Consider the following 20372-nt stretch of genomic DNA (forward strand, 5'->3'; position numbering starts at 1 on the left):
AAAGCTACAGATTAAACACCTTATGTGTAATGAGCCTTGCTCAAATTTGATCACGTATTTCTTTTTTTGTTACATTTAAATAGTTCTACAATTACTATGCAATCAACAACTAAGAGAATATGAAACATCTACAGCCAATAAATCTTTACAAGATCTAAATATAAAACTAATATTTGTAACAATCTACTAATTTTCCTCATCTAATACAATGCCAATTTCAAACCCAAGACTCTAGTAATATATGTATGAATGAATGCTTAAAACTGACAAGACCTCCACCTATAGTAGTAGCATATAACATACATGAATAAATAAGGGAAACTTGGTTATTTTGCAGCCTCCTTAAAGTCTTTGATTCTTCAAAATGAGGTTTCAGAATAGCTCCAAATGATGTCCCCTAAATGATACCCTAATGACAAGTAATAGCATGTTCCTGCAATAGGTGCCTATAGCAAACCCCCAGCTTATTTTTCCTCTTCACACCTAGCCCTTGGCCACAAATTCAGTACAATGAAGTGACTAAAATATCACCTCCAGTTTGCAATAATTTAGGTGATGTTTCACACCCTCAAAATTGCTATCATTGGGAGTTTTCATTCCCAAGGACAATTTGATTATCTAAAGGCCCTTGGCTCCACAAATACATAAGACAATATCAATAACAAATCTGGATGCCTTCCCATGAAGCTCTCTCCTCTATTTATATTATTCCTGCGCCCCCCCCTTCTAGAAGAATCATATTTGTTATCTTATCGCACTATTCTGGAAGCTTCCTCCTTTGCAACAATAGATGATCTATGCTTCATGACGATTCCCTAATAGTAAATTAATTAAATATAAAGTCATCCCTTTTATTTTTAAATTATTTAATGACTTTATAAGAAATCAAATTAATTATTTCCACTTAGCCTTCAAAGGATGAAAGGCTAAGAAATCTATTGAGAGGCTAAAGAGATGGGGAAATTACAGTCCACCCCTCTAGAAATTGGTTGTCCCCAAGCAATCTCAACCCTGGATGTTGCCGAATCTCTTTACTCTCCCATGTAGCATCCTCAATAGGTAGGTTCTTCCATTTAATCAAATATTCTCTAATGACACAGCTTCTCAATCTCTTCTCTCTAAAATCTAGTATAGCCTTTGGTATCAAAATCAACTTACCCTCATCATCTAAGGGTGGTAGAACTATAGAAGGAGCCACATGGTGTCTCAATGCCTTTTTGAGGCGTGATACATGAAAAATATTGTGCACTTTGCTATCCGCTAGCAACTCTAGCTCATAAGCCACTTCACCCACATGCCTAATGACCCAGAAGGGTCCATAGTACCATGGCTTGAGCTTCTCTGCACCACTCTTTTTGAGAGTAGATTGTCTGTAGGGTTGCAACATCAAGTATACCATGTCTCCAACCTCAAAAGAGCATTCCACTCTCTTCTGATCTGCATATTTTTGTTGTTGGTTTTGTGCCTTCTGGATGTTTTCACAAAGAGCCCTCATGATATCCTAATTTTCCTATAACATGCCTCTAGCACTAGACACTCTACTATCACTTATCAACAAATCAAGAAAGCTAGGAGCCTCATAACCATACAAGGCCATGAATGGTGTCATCTGAATAGAAATATGATAAGTGGTGTTGTAGTAGTACTCACAAAGGTATATCCACTTAACCCATCCTTTTTTCTTCCCAACAATATAATTTCTAAGGTACCCTTCCACCCATTTGTTGACTATCTCCAACTATCCATCTGTTTGAGGGTGGTAACTAGTACTTGGAGAAAGCTCAGTCCCACACAATCTAAAAAGCTCCTTCCATAAATTGCTCATAAACTGACTGTCTCAGTTACTAACAATGTTTCGTGGTAATCCATGCAATCTAAACACCTCATGAAAAAATAGTTCAGCAACCTATGTGGCTGAAAATGAAATAGTGATTGGGAAAAAATGTGCAAACTTGGTCAAGCGATCAACCACCACATAAACACAATCCTTGCCTTACACTTTTGGCAACCCTGTGATGAAGTCCATAGATATACATTCCCACTTCTTGTTTGGAATTGGAAGTGGCTATAATAAACTAGCAGGATATGTATGGTTTTGTTTGTTCTGCTGACAAACAACACATTCTCTAACATATCGTAGAACATCAGATTTTAGACCTTTCCAAGTGAACCACTCCCAAATCTGTCGATAGGTTTTGAAATACCCAGATGGCCTGCCAACACTAATACATTTGGCATCGATTTGCAACGACTATGTGTTGCAATTACGATAGCAATGTGTCGCCACTGCAATATTAATAGATGTCATTGTTTTTTAGTCACAAATTATGACATCTATCCTACACCATCGCAATTATGATGCCTATCTGTCACTATGCAACCACTTTATTGTGACATCAACCCCATCACAATTCTTGTGGCTGACGTGACAATTGCGACGAAAACCCAGGCAATTATGACTATAGTTGGCATTGCAGCTACAGCAACCCCGTCACAATGCTTGTGGTTGACATCGCAATTGTGATAGACACCCTGGCAATTGCAATGGCAGTTGGCATCACCGCTACAACAACCCCGTCGCAATGCTTGTGGCTGATGTTGCAATTGTGACAGAAACCCTGGAAATTGCAACAGTAGTTGGTATCACCACTATAGAAACCCTGTCGCAATGCTTGTGGTTGACGTCACAATTGTGATGACAGTTGGCATCGCCAGTACAGCAACCCCGTTGCAATGCTTATGGTTGACGTCACAATTGCAACAGATACAAATTAAAACAAAAAAAAAATTCCTTAGTTATATTCAATTGTCAATACCTACCCATACTGACCTTTGATGTCCTCCTCATCTTCTTCATAATCTGCCCTTGCATTAAGGGCAAGCATTTGGCATATAAGCCAAAACAAAGAAGCATCTAAAGCCAAGAAGGTAGCTCCACCATATAAGCTAGTCTTTGTAGTTGGCCATTTTGTTCTGAGATCATGATGTACATTTCGTGTTCTATGCAGACTCTCTATGATTGTAGCCCACATCATCAAGGCTTCCACAAGAAAAGAGATGGCCCTGGTATAAAGATACATGATATTAGCATAGGCAAACACATTTAGCTATCCAAACACCCTTTTATTTATATCCAAAATTGAAAAGGTTAAAGTAGTAAGTTGTTTCAAATAGCTAGTTGATTAAACTCCACTAGCTCATCTCACGTTAAACTATAATAATGTTATCCAATCCTTGAATTTTCTCTTCCATTCAACATTTACGTCCTCAAACACCTAAACAGGGAAAAGAAACTGACTGTACACTGTAGACAGAGAATATTAAAAATGTGTTGACTAGTATATTAAAAATGCACCTATCATTTTTCTATTTTCTTTTTAAGATTCCAAACATTGATGATAAAAAATGCTAACACGGTTAAATTCAAAAGCTATCAAGACATATGTTTGCGATTACTTACACAACAATAGCAAAAAACACCACCAGAGAAATGGTACTCTGGAGAGTGTACACAGGAACAACTTTCCCTTTGTAGGGATAAAATACAGCTACAACCCCAAACAAAGTTGATAAGATTGACAATATGATTGAGAATCTACCCAATGCAATAGTTGGATCAGAAGGGTATTTGCAGATGACAATGCCCTTCCCTGTAATAGTGGTTCCTGATGCAGGCTGCAGAACACATAAAGGAAGTAAAATATTAACTGTAGCTTTGTAAAACTAAGTCAGTATTTTCAAATACAAAGGAAAAAGTTAAATTTAAATTATTATGCATACATAATCAAATAATCAATCTATTATAAATACTAAAGAAGATTGGTAAAATGCAATGTGGTCCCTAGAAATTTAAACTAACAACAATCCCGATATACTTGATGTCATGCATCTTGTTACTAATGGGTAATTATATGGATATTGTAAAGAAAATGAGGAAATTCTTTTTTAAAAGGAACAAATACCAATAAGAAATTTGTTTTTATGGCTTGGAACAGAATTTGTTAACTAGTGGGATATGGGGGAACTAGTATCAAAAATCAACTACATCAAAACCAAGCTTTAGGGGCAAATTATTTTTTGAAAATTCATCATGAACCACATTTCAAATGGGTTAGAATCTTAAGAGAGATATACCTTGCAAACCTAAATATGGGGGAAGCCTTAAGAATTATGAAATTTCCCAAAGGATCCTAAATATGGATCTTTATATCTAACTCTAGCAAAATAATTTACTAGACCACACCACATGGAACATAATAGAGGGAAGTAAAGCTTTATTTTGGGATGATTCATGGGGAGGATACCCATCATTAGACAACTATTGAATTCAGAAGGATGAAAAAAAATGCCTTGAAAGATGGGGAAAATATGCCAAGGACAACATTACAATCCAGAGCCTAACCCTAAGAGTATGTTGAAATGGAAACAATTGGAAAGTCTAAGATTGCATCGGGAAGACATAAACAACCTAAATAAAATCTTCAAAGATAGGTTTTTCATTCTTAAACCAAGTAGTGATGAAATCATTTGGAATGGTGCTAAATCAAGAAAATACAGTGGAAAGGAAGCATACAAGGTAATCTCCAATCAACAAAATCAAACTGAATCTCAAATGCCAATTTAGTTATGCTAGAGAAAAGTGTCCTTGTCAAAAGTGACAGTCTTTTCTTCGGTGGTGTTACAAAGGAAGATCTTGATTGTAGACAAGTTTAAAAGGTTTGGATTCCAAGGGCCATCAATATGCCCCCTCTTCCAAATGAATGAGGAATATGCCAATCATCTACTACTCACCCATTTTTTTCATCACAACATTAGCAATGGTTGTGTGCAAAACTAGGGTGGCTCTATGCCTTACCAAATGATATGTTGTCCCTTTTTCAATCATGAACATTAATAAACCAAGAGAGTTTATGTGAAAACTTGTGTGGATTATATCACCCTCAATCCTTATCTAGGAATTGTGGAATGAAAAGAATAGGAGAATCTTCCAAAACAAAGGCATGGGCATTATTTTATTGTTAAACAAAATAGAAGCAACAATAGTAGAAAGTTAGAAACAATGAATTCATGAATCTTAGTTCAATAATCTTCCCTGAATTTTCATACCGGATGGGATGGTTATATTGGTTCAAACTCATTTTCTCTTGGGTTATAGGTAAAGGAGGGAAAGTTAGCTTGAGGAAAAGAGAGAATTATAAATGGGCCTAGCCAACCAATGGTTGTACATGTTAAACTTTGATGGAGCCCAAGAGGAAACTACAACCCATTGGGTGTTGGATGTATCATTCACTCTAACAATGGAGAGACTGTAGCAAGGTTAGCACTACCCCTAGCTGAGGATACCAATAATATGGTGGAATTCAAAGCCTTACTAAAAGGATTATCCCTGTGCCTAGAATTGAAGTTAGCAAAAATTAGAAATTGAAGGGGACTCGTTGATTGTGATAAATGTAGTAAGATCAAAGGCTAACCCAAATTGGAGATTGCATTCTCTATTAGAAGTTGTGTTATGTTTTATTAACAAATTAAAGCAGGTTACATCTACAGAAATGGAAATAGTTTAGCGGATGGTTTAGCCAAGATGACTCTCAAGAATTGAACCCACAAAAGGACAAAGAGGAAAAAGGATCTTTGAATTCCTCAGATGGAGGAGTAATAGATCAAAATCTCCTTACTTTACTTTCTTTTCTTTTTTTGCAAAATTGGTCATGTAGCTTCTAATGTTTCTCTACTAGTTTATCAAGATCAAATTTTAGGCTAGCGGAGTTAGCTTGAAATTTAGACTCATTTTCTGAACTTGTGTCTTTTTCTTCAGCTTGAACTACTTTTAGAAACTGTCACTTCAAAAGATGTTTCTATCATACTTCAATATAAAACTCTTGGCTTCAGCTACCCCTTATTTAGCTGTAAGAAAAAAATCATATTTCCAAATGAGACATTACATAATCGTAAAGCCTATTATAATTGTAATGTGCCATGTCCAATGCTTGTAGCAGAATGATTGACTTTTCTTTGTCATGATATTGGGAAAGTAGCCTCTTCCAAAGATATGTCTTAACAACACAATTCAAGCTATATCTTGACACTAAGATTTGACCGTGCAATAAAAATGATTCATTTGGAATATAATAAAAATAGTATAACAAATAGGTACTGAAATATCATAGCACAAATTGTAATGTGCACTTCACAAGCGAAAAATTAAAGGCTGAACAATCTGGATGATAGATCTATATAACTACTGCTATGAAAGCATTGCTATCCCTCAAGAGATAGTCGAGATATATGGATGACATAAGATAAACATCCCAAAGAAAGATTCAATTCATAGAAATCAAAGTAAATAAGAACTAGTAAAAGATTTTTTCACCAAGAAATAATGCAGTTGAAGCACCACCCAGAAAACAAAATGCTTGTTTTTCGTGTACCTTGAATTAAGTTTTTAGGATCCCTTTAGGTAAAGCCAAATAATAATTAAATTTCAAAGTTTATGAAACTAAAGAAAATGTTAGATTTTATTGATCACTCATTAAATTGACAAAATACATAAAATAGATCACTTATTAAATAGAGTATTTGTATCTTGTGCTTTTCTCTAAGCTTGGCCTCAAGGATATAATTGTTTACTGCAGGTGGAGAGATAGTAGAAAAGTAGAGGAAGAGTTCTACCTTCATTAATTTATTAGTTGCTAATATAATCCCAAATAATGTGGCATTAAGATCTAAATTTTAAAAGTAGGTGCATATACATTTCGCAAACCCAATTTAAAATAGCTACAATATAATGTCAACTTGCCTGAGATTTTTAGTTTACTATGTACATGCATACAAATTTAAGTGCTAATATATCACATATTGGCAAATGATTTACTTTTATGAAAGATATATTTGTCATTAAACTCCTCAGAGAGTCTACAAATGATTTTAAACATTAATTGTTTACACACATTGTCAGTAAGGAATAGTTTGAACAAAGTATGTAGGTCACTGTTAAACCCACAGTCATAGGTTAGGCATGAGCAGCTCTAGTTGGAATGTTATATTCAATTGTCAATACCTGCCCATACTAACCTTTGATGTCCTCCTCGTCTTCTTCATAATCTGCCCTTGCATTAAGGGCAAGAATTTGGCATATAAGCCAAAACAAAGAAGCATCTAAAGCCAGGAAGGCAGCTCCACCATATAAGCTAGTCTTTGCAGTTGGCCATTTTGTTGTGAGATCATGATGTACATTTCGTGTTCTATGCAGACTCTCTATGATTGTAGCCCACATCATCAAGGCTTCCGCAAGAAAAGAGATGGCCCTGGTATAAAGATACATGATATTAGCATGGGCAAACACATTTAGCAATCTAGACACCCTTTTATTTATATCCAAAATTGAAAAGGTCAAAGTAGTAAGTTGTTTCAAATAGCTAGTTGATTAAACTCCACTAGTTCATCTCACGTTAAATTATAACAATGTTATCCAATCCTTGAATTTTCTCTTGCATTCAACATTTACGTCCTCAAACACCTAAACAGGGAAAAGAAATTGACTGTACACTGTAGACAGAGAATATTAAAAATGTGCTGACTAGTATATTGAAAATGCACCTATCATTTTTCTATTTTCTTTTTAAGATTCCAAACATTGATGATAAAAAATGCTAACACGGTTAAATTCAAAAGCTATCAAGACATATGTTTGTGATTACTTACACAACAATAGCGAAAAACACCACCAAAGAAGTGGTCCTCTAGAGAGCGTACACAGGAATAGCTTTCCCTTTGTAGGAATAAAATACAGCTACAACCCCAAACACAATTGATAAGAATGAAATTATGATTGAGAAGTTGCCCAATGTAATAGTTGGATCAGAAGGTTATTTGCAGATGACAATGCCCTTCCCTGTAATAGCGGTTCCATAAGTAGGCTGCAGAACACATAAAGGAAGTAAAATATTAATTGTAGCTTGGTAAAACTAAGTCAGTATTTTCAAATACAAAGGAAAAAGTTAAATTTAAATTGTTCTGCATACATAATCGAATAATCAATTTATTTTGAATACTAAAGCAGATTGGTAAAATGCAATGTGGTCCCTAAAAAAAATTGTTGTCTTCGAGCTACGTTAAACCAAATCAAAGATGGAGTACTATCAAGCATGGGAATCGCATGAAACTGATTGTCAATTTATAGACATACTTCAGTTATTTTGTATCATGTGCATGTGTGCTACCCATATGTTGCTTCTCTTGGAAATGTAATGATGAGAAGAGTTCACTAACATGGGGAGTCAAAATTACAGAGAGAAATGACCCCTAACAAATATATACTACACCCAAGGCAAGGTTGCTAAAGATGAAAACCAGATATTTAAGAAATATTGCTTCAATTGGAAGTCTTCCAAATAGGGAAAAATGAAAATATATACTTAAGTATTATAAACAAGCTAAAAGTTTCTCACACCCTAGTAAATTCAAATATAGATTGTATGAGGAAGATTTTGTAGGAGACAACTATTAATGTCAGTACATTTACACCAAAGTTTAGGGAATGTACATTATGTAGAAAATTCAGGACTTCTTGAGTAGAGTCAAAAAATCCTTATGTATGAATAAGAATAGCTAAAGATTTTCTAAGCATTTGAGAGTTAGTCAAAGCATTCCATACTTCAAAATTTCAATTAGAGAAGGAAAAAATGTTTAATACTTGATAAAGCATGTGCTGTAAATAATCAAACAAATACAATCGACAATTCTAAAAGATGAGATAGGCAAACATTTTGCCTTATGAATACATTATTTCCAGAGCTATATAATTAGATTGGAAATTTTTTTAAATAGTATACTTTTCTACTTGGATAAGGAAAATTGAGCATGAAGATAATACTTACCTTACCCATAATACTGCGCTGTCAACTTATTCCCACCCATTCATAAGTTTTCCCATCAAATAGCACACAATTTTCATACCTGCCCATATACCTTCACAAGAAAAAACAATAATGACATTAGGACTAGATTTGTATACTGCTTAAACAATCCATGATACAAAAAAGTAGAAATCAAATTAAGGTTTGCGATTTTTTTTGAAGATTGAACTCTCCAATTTAGGCTCAGTTACAATGAGGTGAGATGCTGAGTATGACATTTGTGACCCTGGTTATATTATTCATAAGCTTTCTTGTCTTTTCTACATTCCATGAGCATTCTATATTATTTGTCACAACCCATTTTATTAACTCATTATGTGAATAAAAAAATTGATTATCAACTAACTATTTATCTGTGTGCATTTGATGTTTCAATACAATGAACTAAATGTGATGACACTAAATACAAATTTATGTCAATTAGTATTTTATTATTTTACGAATATCCATGACTTGATATCTTGTTAGTCTAAATCTTTTCCATAGGTCCTCCTATTCGAATAATTTATAAATAAGATTGGTAAAATTGATAGTGTTTTGCAAATCATATACAGGCAATATTTTAATTATTTCTATTGACTTGAATTATGATCTTTTGATTCTGACATTTTCTAACTACAATCTATTGGCATGAGGTGGATGTTGGTCAGTCTTTTTCCCCTCTCGCTTGTTGAGTTAGGCATCATTTGGAAAAGGGAGGCTAATCATGATAGTGAGGAAATTGTACTGTAAATTTTAAGAACTTGTACACATGCATGAATCATAAGTTGATTGTATGATAATGTAAGGTAGACATGCAAAGGTTTTCTCAAGTGTCATCACAAGTATCTATACTCTCATTTTCTTTCTATCATTGCATGAGATCCAATGAAACATAGGGACTCATTGTTTCCCTAGTTAATTATGATAATCGTATGATTGGTGATAACACAGTCCCAAGACAGTGTTGAGATCCAAGGATGCAATAAAAAGATACAATTTAGAACTTCATGAAAATTCAAAGCATGAAGCCTTAGATGCATAGGAAAAAAATCTAAATGTAGGACAAAATAGAGAAATATTTAGTATCTTATTGAGCTTCACTTTGTTTCGAAAATAGTTTAATATTCTCTACTAAACAGGGCCAACCATGTGAAGGTGGAAGCTCATTTGGCCCCAACCCCCTCCCCCTAACATCACTCTACATTCCCCATTAACATCTAACATTCATTCATTCTTTCAAACATTAATAAAATGTAACATTCAATCAATATCACATGATAACATTCAATCAATATCACATGATAACATTCATTAACACATTAGATTTGTTAACATGCAACATTCATCAATATTCTGCATTAACACATAATTCATGAACATTCATTAACGCATAATTAAATTCATTGAGACATCAAATTCAGTCATTATCAATTAAGGTATGTAGATGACAATCATTTCTTTTTTTCTTTCTCTTTCTTTTTTCTATGTAAGCTCTAAGAGGAGCATCATTGTCATCATCAATTCCCCCCTCATCAGTTGTTTTGTTCTCTGTTCTTGATGATCTCAAATTCCTATGTTGTTGCAATGGGGGGTCCTTTGCAATAACAAATAAAAGAGTTAAATTAAAAATAATTTATTATAATTGTTACAAGTATTTAATTATTTTAAATAACATAATTGTGGCACTCTTTTCCTAATCCGACCACATCATTTTTTTTGGACTCAATGTCAACATGCTCAGGAACATCAACCCCTCGATCCTCTATAGCTGCTATACAAAATGTTACGTTAATCCAATCACCAATTTCAATTACATATAAAAAATTTAATAGAAAATGTATACCTCCACTACTGGGATGCACATCATGCGAACCTTCAACATCCACATATTGTTTAGAAGGATTGTCAGGCTGCATTCCAACATCCTACGCATTGTTATCATTGCTTGCTTAAAATAGATATATTCACTTTGTATTGGAACTTAACATCAAATAGACTAATTGGTAAAGTATTCATTTAGCTTATTTACCTATGGCTCAGAGGCATCATTATTAGAATCTTCCACACTGATTTTAGGTCATAGCCATTCATCCATGGCTCTATAGCCTTGTTGGAAGCCAATTCTCTTATCCTCTTCTGTGAGGCATCTCTTGAACTCTAGGCCCTACATTTTTATGTGGTATGGTGAATTTTACTTGCATTGTTTCATAAACCAATGAAGGCTAGTTAAAATATCAAAAAGAAATACAAAAGTTGCCACACTTGGTGTCAAGGTTGGGTGTATGAGGCCTTGAATGGTACAAGGGAGAAGTAACTAGTATGCAGCCCTATGTGATGAGTTGGGTCCATGAATTAAAAGAGCAGTTGTAACAGCAGATTAGTTCCTTGTTTGAAGGTGAATCAAGCCTTGAATGTTCTTGTGGAGAACAGAGGATTGGGGTGATAACTTGAATTACTTAGTTGTTCCAAGGTGTTAGGAGTTTGTTGGTGCTTCCAAAGCATGTTACTCTACATCATATATTGGTGTGGAGGAACACTGAGCTCCAAGTTGAGGATCAGGAGCATAGACAAGCTAGTCTATCCTAGAATTTTCAATCACAATAGATATAAAATTTGATACAATTTTTCATTTACTAATACTTACAACTCGTGCTTGAAGTTTCGAAAAACCACCAAAGCCAAGCTTGTGTGTCTCGTTCTTTTCTAGCCTTGCCTTTGTTGCCTTTGATGTGTTAGGCAATCTATGAAAAGTTTGAAATATGTTAGATAGTATAAATATAGAGGTTAATTAGTACATAATTATATTCTGAATAGTATCACATACCTTTCTATACTCTCTATTGGTGTAATATTATTTTTCTTGTCAGCTTTATACTTTCCATCCAAAATCAAAGCCTGCCACTCAGCCTCAGGAACATAGGGTGGATGCTCATACCTAGGGTTATATTGTAAACTTTTTCTGTATTGGTCCCTAATATACTTCAAACATGAACTAGCTTTTTCAAGGAGCTTGTTTCTCTCGAATGCACGAGGTCCAAAGAGTTGGGTCATGCTCTCTATAAGATCATCCTTCAATGGTTTGTCTTGGTTATTCCACCTTTTAAGTAAAAAAAACATGTTAGACTCATAAATGAAGTGAAGCTACCTTTAATATAGTTCAATAAATGGATGAAAAGGAAAACTATTCTAGCAATGATATGAAATCAAAATAGTGTTTTGGGGTTTTAGTTAGGATATGATGTTCCAATAGGTACGCAGGGTGGGCTCGAATATTTGCAAACACTCATCACCAATTTTTTTCCAAAAAACATCATTCCCTACAAAACAATCATGGGATCATTAGTCGATGAAGAGTGATCAAAAACTAAATTACTATTATATCACTATAGAATAATAATAACATTAAAGTACTTGGAACTTTGGCTACTTTTAATGGAATGCCTTCATCGTCACTAACGATCGATATGACATCCTTCATTGTTCATGTACTAGGAACATAGGAACATCTAGGAAATGATGTCGCAACTCCTATTGCAAAAAGTTTCATAAGTTTCATAAGTCTTTGTCACGAAGTATAAAATAACAAATGATAATTGATGTTAAAAAGTTGTAAAAAAAATTGTTTGTTGCTGTCATAAGACAATTATGAAGGGTAGTTAGCATCCAAGGAGTCTTTGTTCAGTTTGGGAGGTTGATAATAAGCACAAAAGGTAGTTGCTTTGTTAGGCAAGGGCTAATTAGGCCTAATTGATTGTAGAGACAGCCATAGAAGGGTTCATCAATCAAAAGTTGAAAGGTTGATATTTGCAGGGGTTTAAGAACTCATTAAAGGGTATTTGAAGAAGTGGAGAAGTTATCATGGTGTTTGAGAAATTTGGAAGAAAAATGCAATTTTCTTGCAAGACAGGGCTAATAGGACAGTCCTACAAAAGGCAGTTTTGAAGATTGGTATAGAGTTGATACTTGGTAGGGGTTGGAACTCCTTAGTTAAGTTGTTTGATGGTTATTGGGGCATTGGAAGGATTAGGAGAATCCTTGAAGATAGAGATTAAGTGTTGATTGCATGAAGGTGAATTAGGAGTGCTCCCAATGAAAGGGAAGTTGAAACATGGACAAAGTGAATTGAAAGTTGTTCAAAATGAATCAAGGAAGTGAACCTAGTATAGAGGAGTGTTTGGTTGATATGCTAAAGTTAGGGACTTCTTATTGATCGTTGAGTTGAACTCTAGTTCCTTGAATGGATTCCAAGACATTGTTGAATCCTCGAGTAATTTATGAAGGGTGACTATTGGGAAGATGACAAATCAGATATAGATCAGAGCCAATAATTACAACATAGTTTTGGAAATGGATATATATATATATAAAAATTGAAGATGATGAAAGCATTGATTATTACTAAGGAAGATCAAAGCAAGACAACTCCATTTATCATGAAGTAACTCATACACATTAAAAATGGAATCATACTTGATGTAAGTTTATAAGGCTCATCTGAAATATCAACTACATCACTGTAGATTTATTATCCCATTAACCATTCTATGAAATCAAGGACATTATATTAGACAATTATTTCATCAATAAAAGCAATATTTATTCACATCTCATTGCATGATCAAGCACATGAATATGGTGCAGGGCACCTAACCTAAGAGGCAGGGGAACAAGTAGGGAATAAGTACCTAGGAGGCAGGACACCTAACCACTCCATGGAAGGGTGGATTCAAAAAATTTAGGAATTTTTAACAAGGTTTGGTCCATACTTTAGTAAGTTGGCCCATGTTTGGTAATATTTTGTAATAAAGGCACATGTAAGGCCCATTAGCACTTTGGTGTGGTTATAAACCGAGTGACTCAAATGGGACCAAAAGGCCTTAGAATAGGGTGTTTGAGTCAATATAGGCCTAGAGAAATGACCATGCACTTGTTAAGTTCATTAGACTTACCGATTTGCAAAAAATGCAAAAATTGCCTAAAAGTTGCTGACAACTTTTAAAATCCTGATCGGTAATTACAAAAAGTTGTTGTTTGTTTGTTTCATGGTTGGAAATGGCTATTTGGTTGTTCCAATGGTCATATATGCCTACAAATATGTCATTTGAGGTCTCAGTTGGCAGGAGAGATCAGGTTGTAGCAGATGCTTGGAGAAAATGAATAAAAACCTCTAACTTACAGGTAAAATTGTTGTTACAGTGGGTTGTATGATTTCGTACAATACTTTCATGATTACTCTACAAGTGGATTAGTGGTGGATTTGTGTTCAAAAGGTTTTGGCTTTGATTTGATTCAATTTTCAATTGTGGTTTGTGAGTTATTAGCATTTTTGTCCTGAGGTCTGAATAGCCCTATTTTCTAGGGCCTTGTACGAATGCAGCCCTAACTTGCAAATCCACTAGTGGAAATCTCTAAAACTGAGGGATATGAAAGTTAAGGGACCTATCTACATGATTCTAGGAGTTGGCAGCGTGGGGAGCAGGGAAAGTATTTTTCCAAGCCGGCCCTAGGTCAAGCAAGACCATGTGCTTGACTGGTTTTTGCTATTATTGTGGTGACAGTCATGTTTGGATGCACTTCTGATCTATGTGAGTGCTGAAGTTAGATGCATTGAATGTGTTTAGGATTTCCATAAGTCATTGTGGTCGTGGGAACTCACCTAGTCCATCCTTCCTTGAAGCCCTAGCCTAACTTGATCAACTAGGCCTAGGTACCAAGCGGCAGTTTGGAGGGTGCTGGAGCAAGATCATCCTAGAAACTTTTGGGATTCTGGAAAGTGTCTTAAGAGGTGCCTAAAATAGTGGAGAATCCCCTATGCCATAGAGGGATAGTTGGTGAAAATACAAGAAAATGGATTGGAAAGGCTACAAGGATTGTAGGCCTAAAAGTACAAAGGATTGTTGTGGATTTGGTAGATTCCAAACAAACTGAGGATTGTGGTTGGACTGAAGGTCTTGGTTGCTATCACCATTGCTTGTGTTAGTGAGTGAAGTTTTTGAAGTGGATTGCCCCATTTGGGCTTAGCAGTTGTGTATACCCGATGTGGGTAAGGGGACTTATACCAAGTCCTAGATCCAAAATTTGGATTGTGAAGGCCTTCTGAAGGCTAGTAGAAGAAGTGGCTGCTAGACTTTGCATCAGAATATAATTGGGATAATATACTACAAGAGAAGATGATCTTCAATATAATAATCTTTCATAACTAAAGACATCTAATTGAAGTTTGACCTATAACATAACCTTGTATATCCAAGCTATGAATGGAGTCAAGTTCTTATGGTTTGGAATCATAAAATTGTGAAAAAGTTTAAATGTTGAGTGACTACCAAAAGGGGGTCATTACAATCTACATCATAAACACATAACACTTAAACACATAACAAAACAGAGAAAAAGAGGGATTTTTGTACTAATAGATGGTGCAACAGTCGATGCCTGTAAGTTGTGTGTTGTCGACTCAGTAGTCAGAAAGAGATTTTTGGTTGTCCTAGATGGAAGCAGCGTCATCATAGGAGACAACTAATTTGAAACTGAAGAATAAAATTTCTAGAGCATGCATAAATATAGAATGCGTGGACTAGCATGGACAAGATTGTTAGAGCATTAGAGAAAAGGATTGTTTGAGCATGTATTGGCAATGATTATGATCATTCCTATATATATTCAGTGGAAAACACAAGTGGGGAATGGAACATGCGATCTACTTGAACCACCTGTAGCACCCTCATCATGGGAATGGGGCTTGAAATCATGCAAAAAACTCTATAAAGACAATGCATCCATATTTTAATTAATGCCATAAAAGAGCATAACATAAAAACCATTATTGAACTCTTGTTATAATTAAAAATTTCATTAATACTTACTTTTAAGGTTTCAGAGGTGTGCAACATTTCATATCCCCTATCTTTTATTTCCTGAGTAGTAGGCTTTATGGTTGCCAAACATATAATTTCTCTGCCAATTTTCTTTAGCACCTTTTTAATTGAACTGATCGGGTCATCGGTCTCTACTAAATCAATATAGAAAGAGTCCTCCTCAAGGGGGGGCTGCTGAGGGACTACAGGTTCCTTTCCCTCCCTCCGACCACTGGCCCTCTGTGACAACAATAGTATTAGTATTATCAAAATTACTGCAAAACAATGAAGAAAACAACATTAAAAAAATAACATTTTGCTTCTATCTAGTTTGCACAATTACAATGAGTTTTACCTGCTCATGTGTAGATGAGTCGGGAACATCGCCAGCATCCCCTCCAGGCGGTTGCTCCATATTGTGCCCATGTGTCAAAGATCAAGTATAAAAATGTTAGCCAAAAATTTATTGACTAAATGGTATGTTGGAGTCGTTGATTAGAAGCTGGTTTAATAGTATGTACCACCCCCATGATAGTAGCCTCGTTTGTATCTATGTGATTCAAATTGTAATCAATAAGAAGCTCTTCCCTTACACGTATTGATTTTATCACATAGATGAATACACAATTTCCCTCACGAGCCTCAACTATGCAATTGGGTTGCTTTATAGTTGACCCAGGTCGTGTACTATTTATAAAACCTACAATATTCCCTATTGTTTTTGGCCTTCCATCAATGTATATAGCCACACTTTTACTTTGATTATTGTCTTGTTGTTGTATATAATTTTCCGAGAGGGCATACCTATGCATACTTTTTTTTTATTGAACAATATGCATCCAACTTTTGTAATCATAACATGGTCCAACATACTCCATCAATTCAGAAACTTTTTTGTAAGACACCTTTATGCCATCCATAGAAAATAGGCCCAAACCATGTAATGATGATGGTGCTATGCGATATATCCTCTCGTTAACACAAAAATCAGCGTTTATTGGAGGAAGTTCCTTGGATACCCAATGTTTCTATAGATGTTGGTACCTCAAGGGCACCTCGATGTCGCCTTCCATCTCATCATCATAAGAACATGACCCCCCTTGAGAAAGGAAAAATTTCATTCGTTTATTGAATTTCCTTCTAGTCCTTTGACCTCTAGTTAATCTCCCTGTTCTAGATAAATTGCATGTCTCACTTTCCTCTTCTATTCCTATATTTCCCTCATTTGAGGAAGACACTTCTAAAAAATACCTATTCGCTGGTACCTATAAATGGGAGAGATCTTAGAAGACATCAATCTTACTATTGATAAATGTATTAAATAGACTGTCTATAAGGAGTATTGACTTATACCTATCGATCCATGAGACTATGTGGAATGCTCCTAAAAGGGGTTCAGTTTCCTACAAATGTAATTCAATTATCATGAGCATAATCACATCATAATCATAATCACATCCATCATAAGCATCACATAAAAATTAAAAACATTAAAAGGTACACAATATAACACTTAAATCAGGCTCACATTAGAAGCCTACTAGGGGAGTAGGCCTAGTGAAGGGCTAAAACTAGGTTTTTGTATTAGCTGATGAGTTGAGGGCTTAGTCACCTTGGGGAAATGCTATTTGAAGTTTTTTAATGTGTGTGGAGGTGGAGGAAATACCTAGTTAAGGTGAAGTCAAGTTTGGCGCCCATTGAGGCATTGTGAGCATTTGATAGTTGTTGATTAGATTGCTTGGATGAATCCATTGGATGGATTGAGGGACATTCATGGGATTATTCCAAAGATGTAGAACCTAAGGTGGCATAAGGATTTGGTATGCACTCTGATAGGTTATGGAGTTGGCTTGGATCAAGGAGAGGGATCTTATGAAGATGTTTGGTTGGTGTTGTGAGAACACTATGGAAGTCCCTCTTGTTATGAATGATTGCAAGCCCACCTAAGGTCTCTGCATCACCTATAGAGGTAGAATTAATAGCCAAAAAATTGGGTAAGCACTTATATTATCTTTTCCCTATGAATTTTATTCTAGGTACAACTCGCTTTTATAGATATTTAATGAATTCCCTTTTCTAAACTAAACACTTACAAATGCTTTTGACCTGAAAGAAAATAAGGCTCAATACATTCATGCATCAATATGTGTTTTAAATAGTTTTATTTAATTAATTTAGAATAATAGTTAATTTAGATTAGCAGTATTCTATTTGTAGTTGAAACTTGTATCTTATAAATAGATAATGAATAAACTATGTAACCATAAAAGAAAAATATATTTCTATCAAGAAATGAATATTAAATAGATTAAGGATTGATGGCATACCTCTAAATTTCATCATCATCATCCTTTTCATCATCATCATCATCATCATCATCATCATCCTCATCATCATCATCATCATCATCATCATCATCCTCGCCATCATCATCGTCATCATCATTGTCATCATCATTGGCGTTGTCGTTGTCGTCATCAACATCATCATCATCAACATCAACATCATCTTCATCATCGTCATCAGTAGCAGCATCATCGTCATCATCTTCTTCTTCTTCTTCATGAAAATTTGTGTCAAGAACATCATCCAATAACTGTCGATCGTGATCACCATCTACATCATCTTCTACTTCTTCAATATCTTCTTCTTCCATCACATTATACTTTATTGGTCTTCCTCTTGGTTCATGAATAACAACAAATGACCAACCTGGTTTATGTGGAACCTCTAAGTAAAATACTTTCTCACATTGGCTTGGAAGAACATAGGGCTCATCCCAAACTGGCTCAAACGACCTTGTATTAACCATTGTAAATCCATTATCATGTTCAATAACAGTTCTATCAGGATCATTTGGATTAAGTTGTAGCCTGTACCATTTGACAATGAAGAGTACTAATTTGAAGGAACTAAAGTCACACTCAAGTATATCATCCAAAATGCCATAGTATCGATTTTTAGACTCTCAAGGATGTAAGTCATTTCTAGATGAAATATTAGTCACTTGAAAGATTGCAGTTATTCTTGAATCACAAGTTTTCTTCGTGTCATCCAACACTTTGATGCAAAATTTCTGACCATTACAGAACATAGCCTTATGGTGTTTAACATGCAATAATATGTGAAACATGTCAAAATTATTGTATTGTAAGTTGATAAACATACTGGTGATTAATAAATTTTTACGTACCTGGAAATCTCTTGAACTGTGTGCTAAATCTATTTCCCTTTGTGTAACATTAGAAATTCCATTATGATGAGCTTCTTTAACCAATGAAGATACACCTTCCCATGTTAATGTGCAATTAGAATGTTGACATCATTCAATCCATACCGTCTTCCAATCAAGATTGTTTGCAATATACAAATGTAGTGCATCCCACTCTCGAGAACCTATACAACAACAAAATAGAGAACTTACAACCAATTTATTTTGAAGATTAAGAAATAATTTATTACAATAACATCTTATAATTTATTACCTCTCACTTTCCTCAATGTACCTTTCCCCATCAAGTACTCCCTTCTAATTTTTTAAAAGGCTCGAGATCCCAAATGCGATCTAAATGGATATTTGATGCAAACTTAGGAAGATATTCAGTAATGTACACCATAGTCTAGTATACCATATATCCCTCTACCATAGAACCCTCAGGATGTGCTCTTTATCGAACTAAAGCCTTCAAAGATTTCAAGTGCCTCTCAACCATCCACATTGACCTAGTGTGTACAGGTCCACACAATTCAATCTCCTCAACTAGGTGTATGAGGTAGTGTTCCTGTGCATTGAAAAAAGTTGGAGGTAGACACTTTTGCACTTCACATAGTAAATGAGGAATTCTTCTCTTCCAATATTTTATATCTTCTTTATGGATTTATTTAGATGAAAACCACCTACATTAAGAGATTGAAGTCACAAAAAACATATAGATACAAGACTTTACAAAATAATATACAATAGATTACATAGCAAGAAAAAAAAATTGCCAATATAATAAATATATACAACAAATTGAACAAATATTACTGCTTACCTCATGTATTTTCCAAGATCATATATCACTTGTTTAATGTTATTGTTGAAGTGCTCTAGGAGAGATAGAGGAAGCATGTACTATAGTAATTATAAACCAATCATTTCATTATTTTCTAACATAACATAATGAATAGTACACATAGTTTATGAATATATTGTAAATACAAAAGAACATAACTTACCTTGACAAAAGTATGTCAATCATGCGTTTTGAGCCTTGGCCCAAATTCACCTTTTTTTATATATGAGATTGTTTATGTTCGCAGAAAATCCTGTGGGAAAATTGAATTTATCGTATGACTTCTTTTATGGCATCACTTTGCTGCTCTGTTAATAACCAAGGAAGGGCACTTATATTAATTTGATCTCTATTGCTATTTGAGTGAATAAAATTCTTCAATGCATGATTGGATTCATGAATGTCATTAAAAATTTTGACAATTTTTTCTTTGTCACACCTTCCATCCAATATTTTCCACAATGTCTCTGTTATATTCTTTCCAATATGCATAATATCAAACAAATACACAATTTTTAAGTGCTCATAGTAGGGAAACCTATTAAATTGTCTCGGATAGCTTT

General features: G+C 34.7%; 1 protein-coding gene and 1 pseudogene across 1 annotated transcript; both read right to left on the minus strand.

The window, feature by feature from the left end:
- Positions 1-2816: 2816 nt before the first annotated feature.
- LOC149577197 (uncharacterized) lies at positions 2817-3889 on the minus strand. The gene is made up of 3 exons (XM_089795847.1): positions 3860-3889; positions 3461-3675; positions 2817-3063 (listed from the first exon to the last, which is right to left on the minus strand). Exons 1-3 carry the CDS (start codon positions 3887-3889, stop codon positions 2817-2819), a joined length of 492 nt encoding a protein of 163 aa, XP_089651973.1.
- Positions 3890-7009: 3120 nt separating this feature from the next.
- LOC149577198 (uncharacterized) lies at positions 7010-8885 on the minus strand (annotated as a pseudogene).
- Positions 8886-20372: the final 11487 nt, after the last annotated feature.

The sequence above is a fragment of the Cupressus sempervirens genome, chromosome 1, assembly GCF_028749045.1.
Source record: "Cupressus sempervirens isolate cs-2001-9-10 chromosome 1, ASM2874904v1, whole genome shotgun sequence".
Taxonomy (NCBI): Eukaryota; Viridiplantae; Streptophyta; class Pinopsida; order Cupressales; family Cupressaceae; genus Cupressus; species Cupressus sempervirens.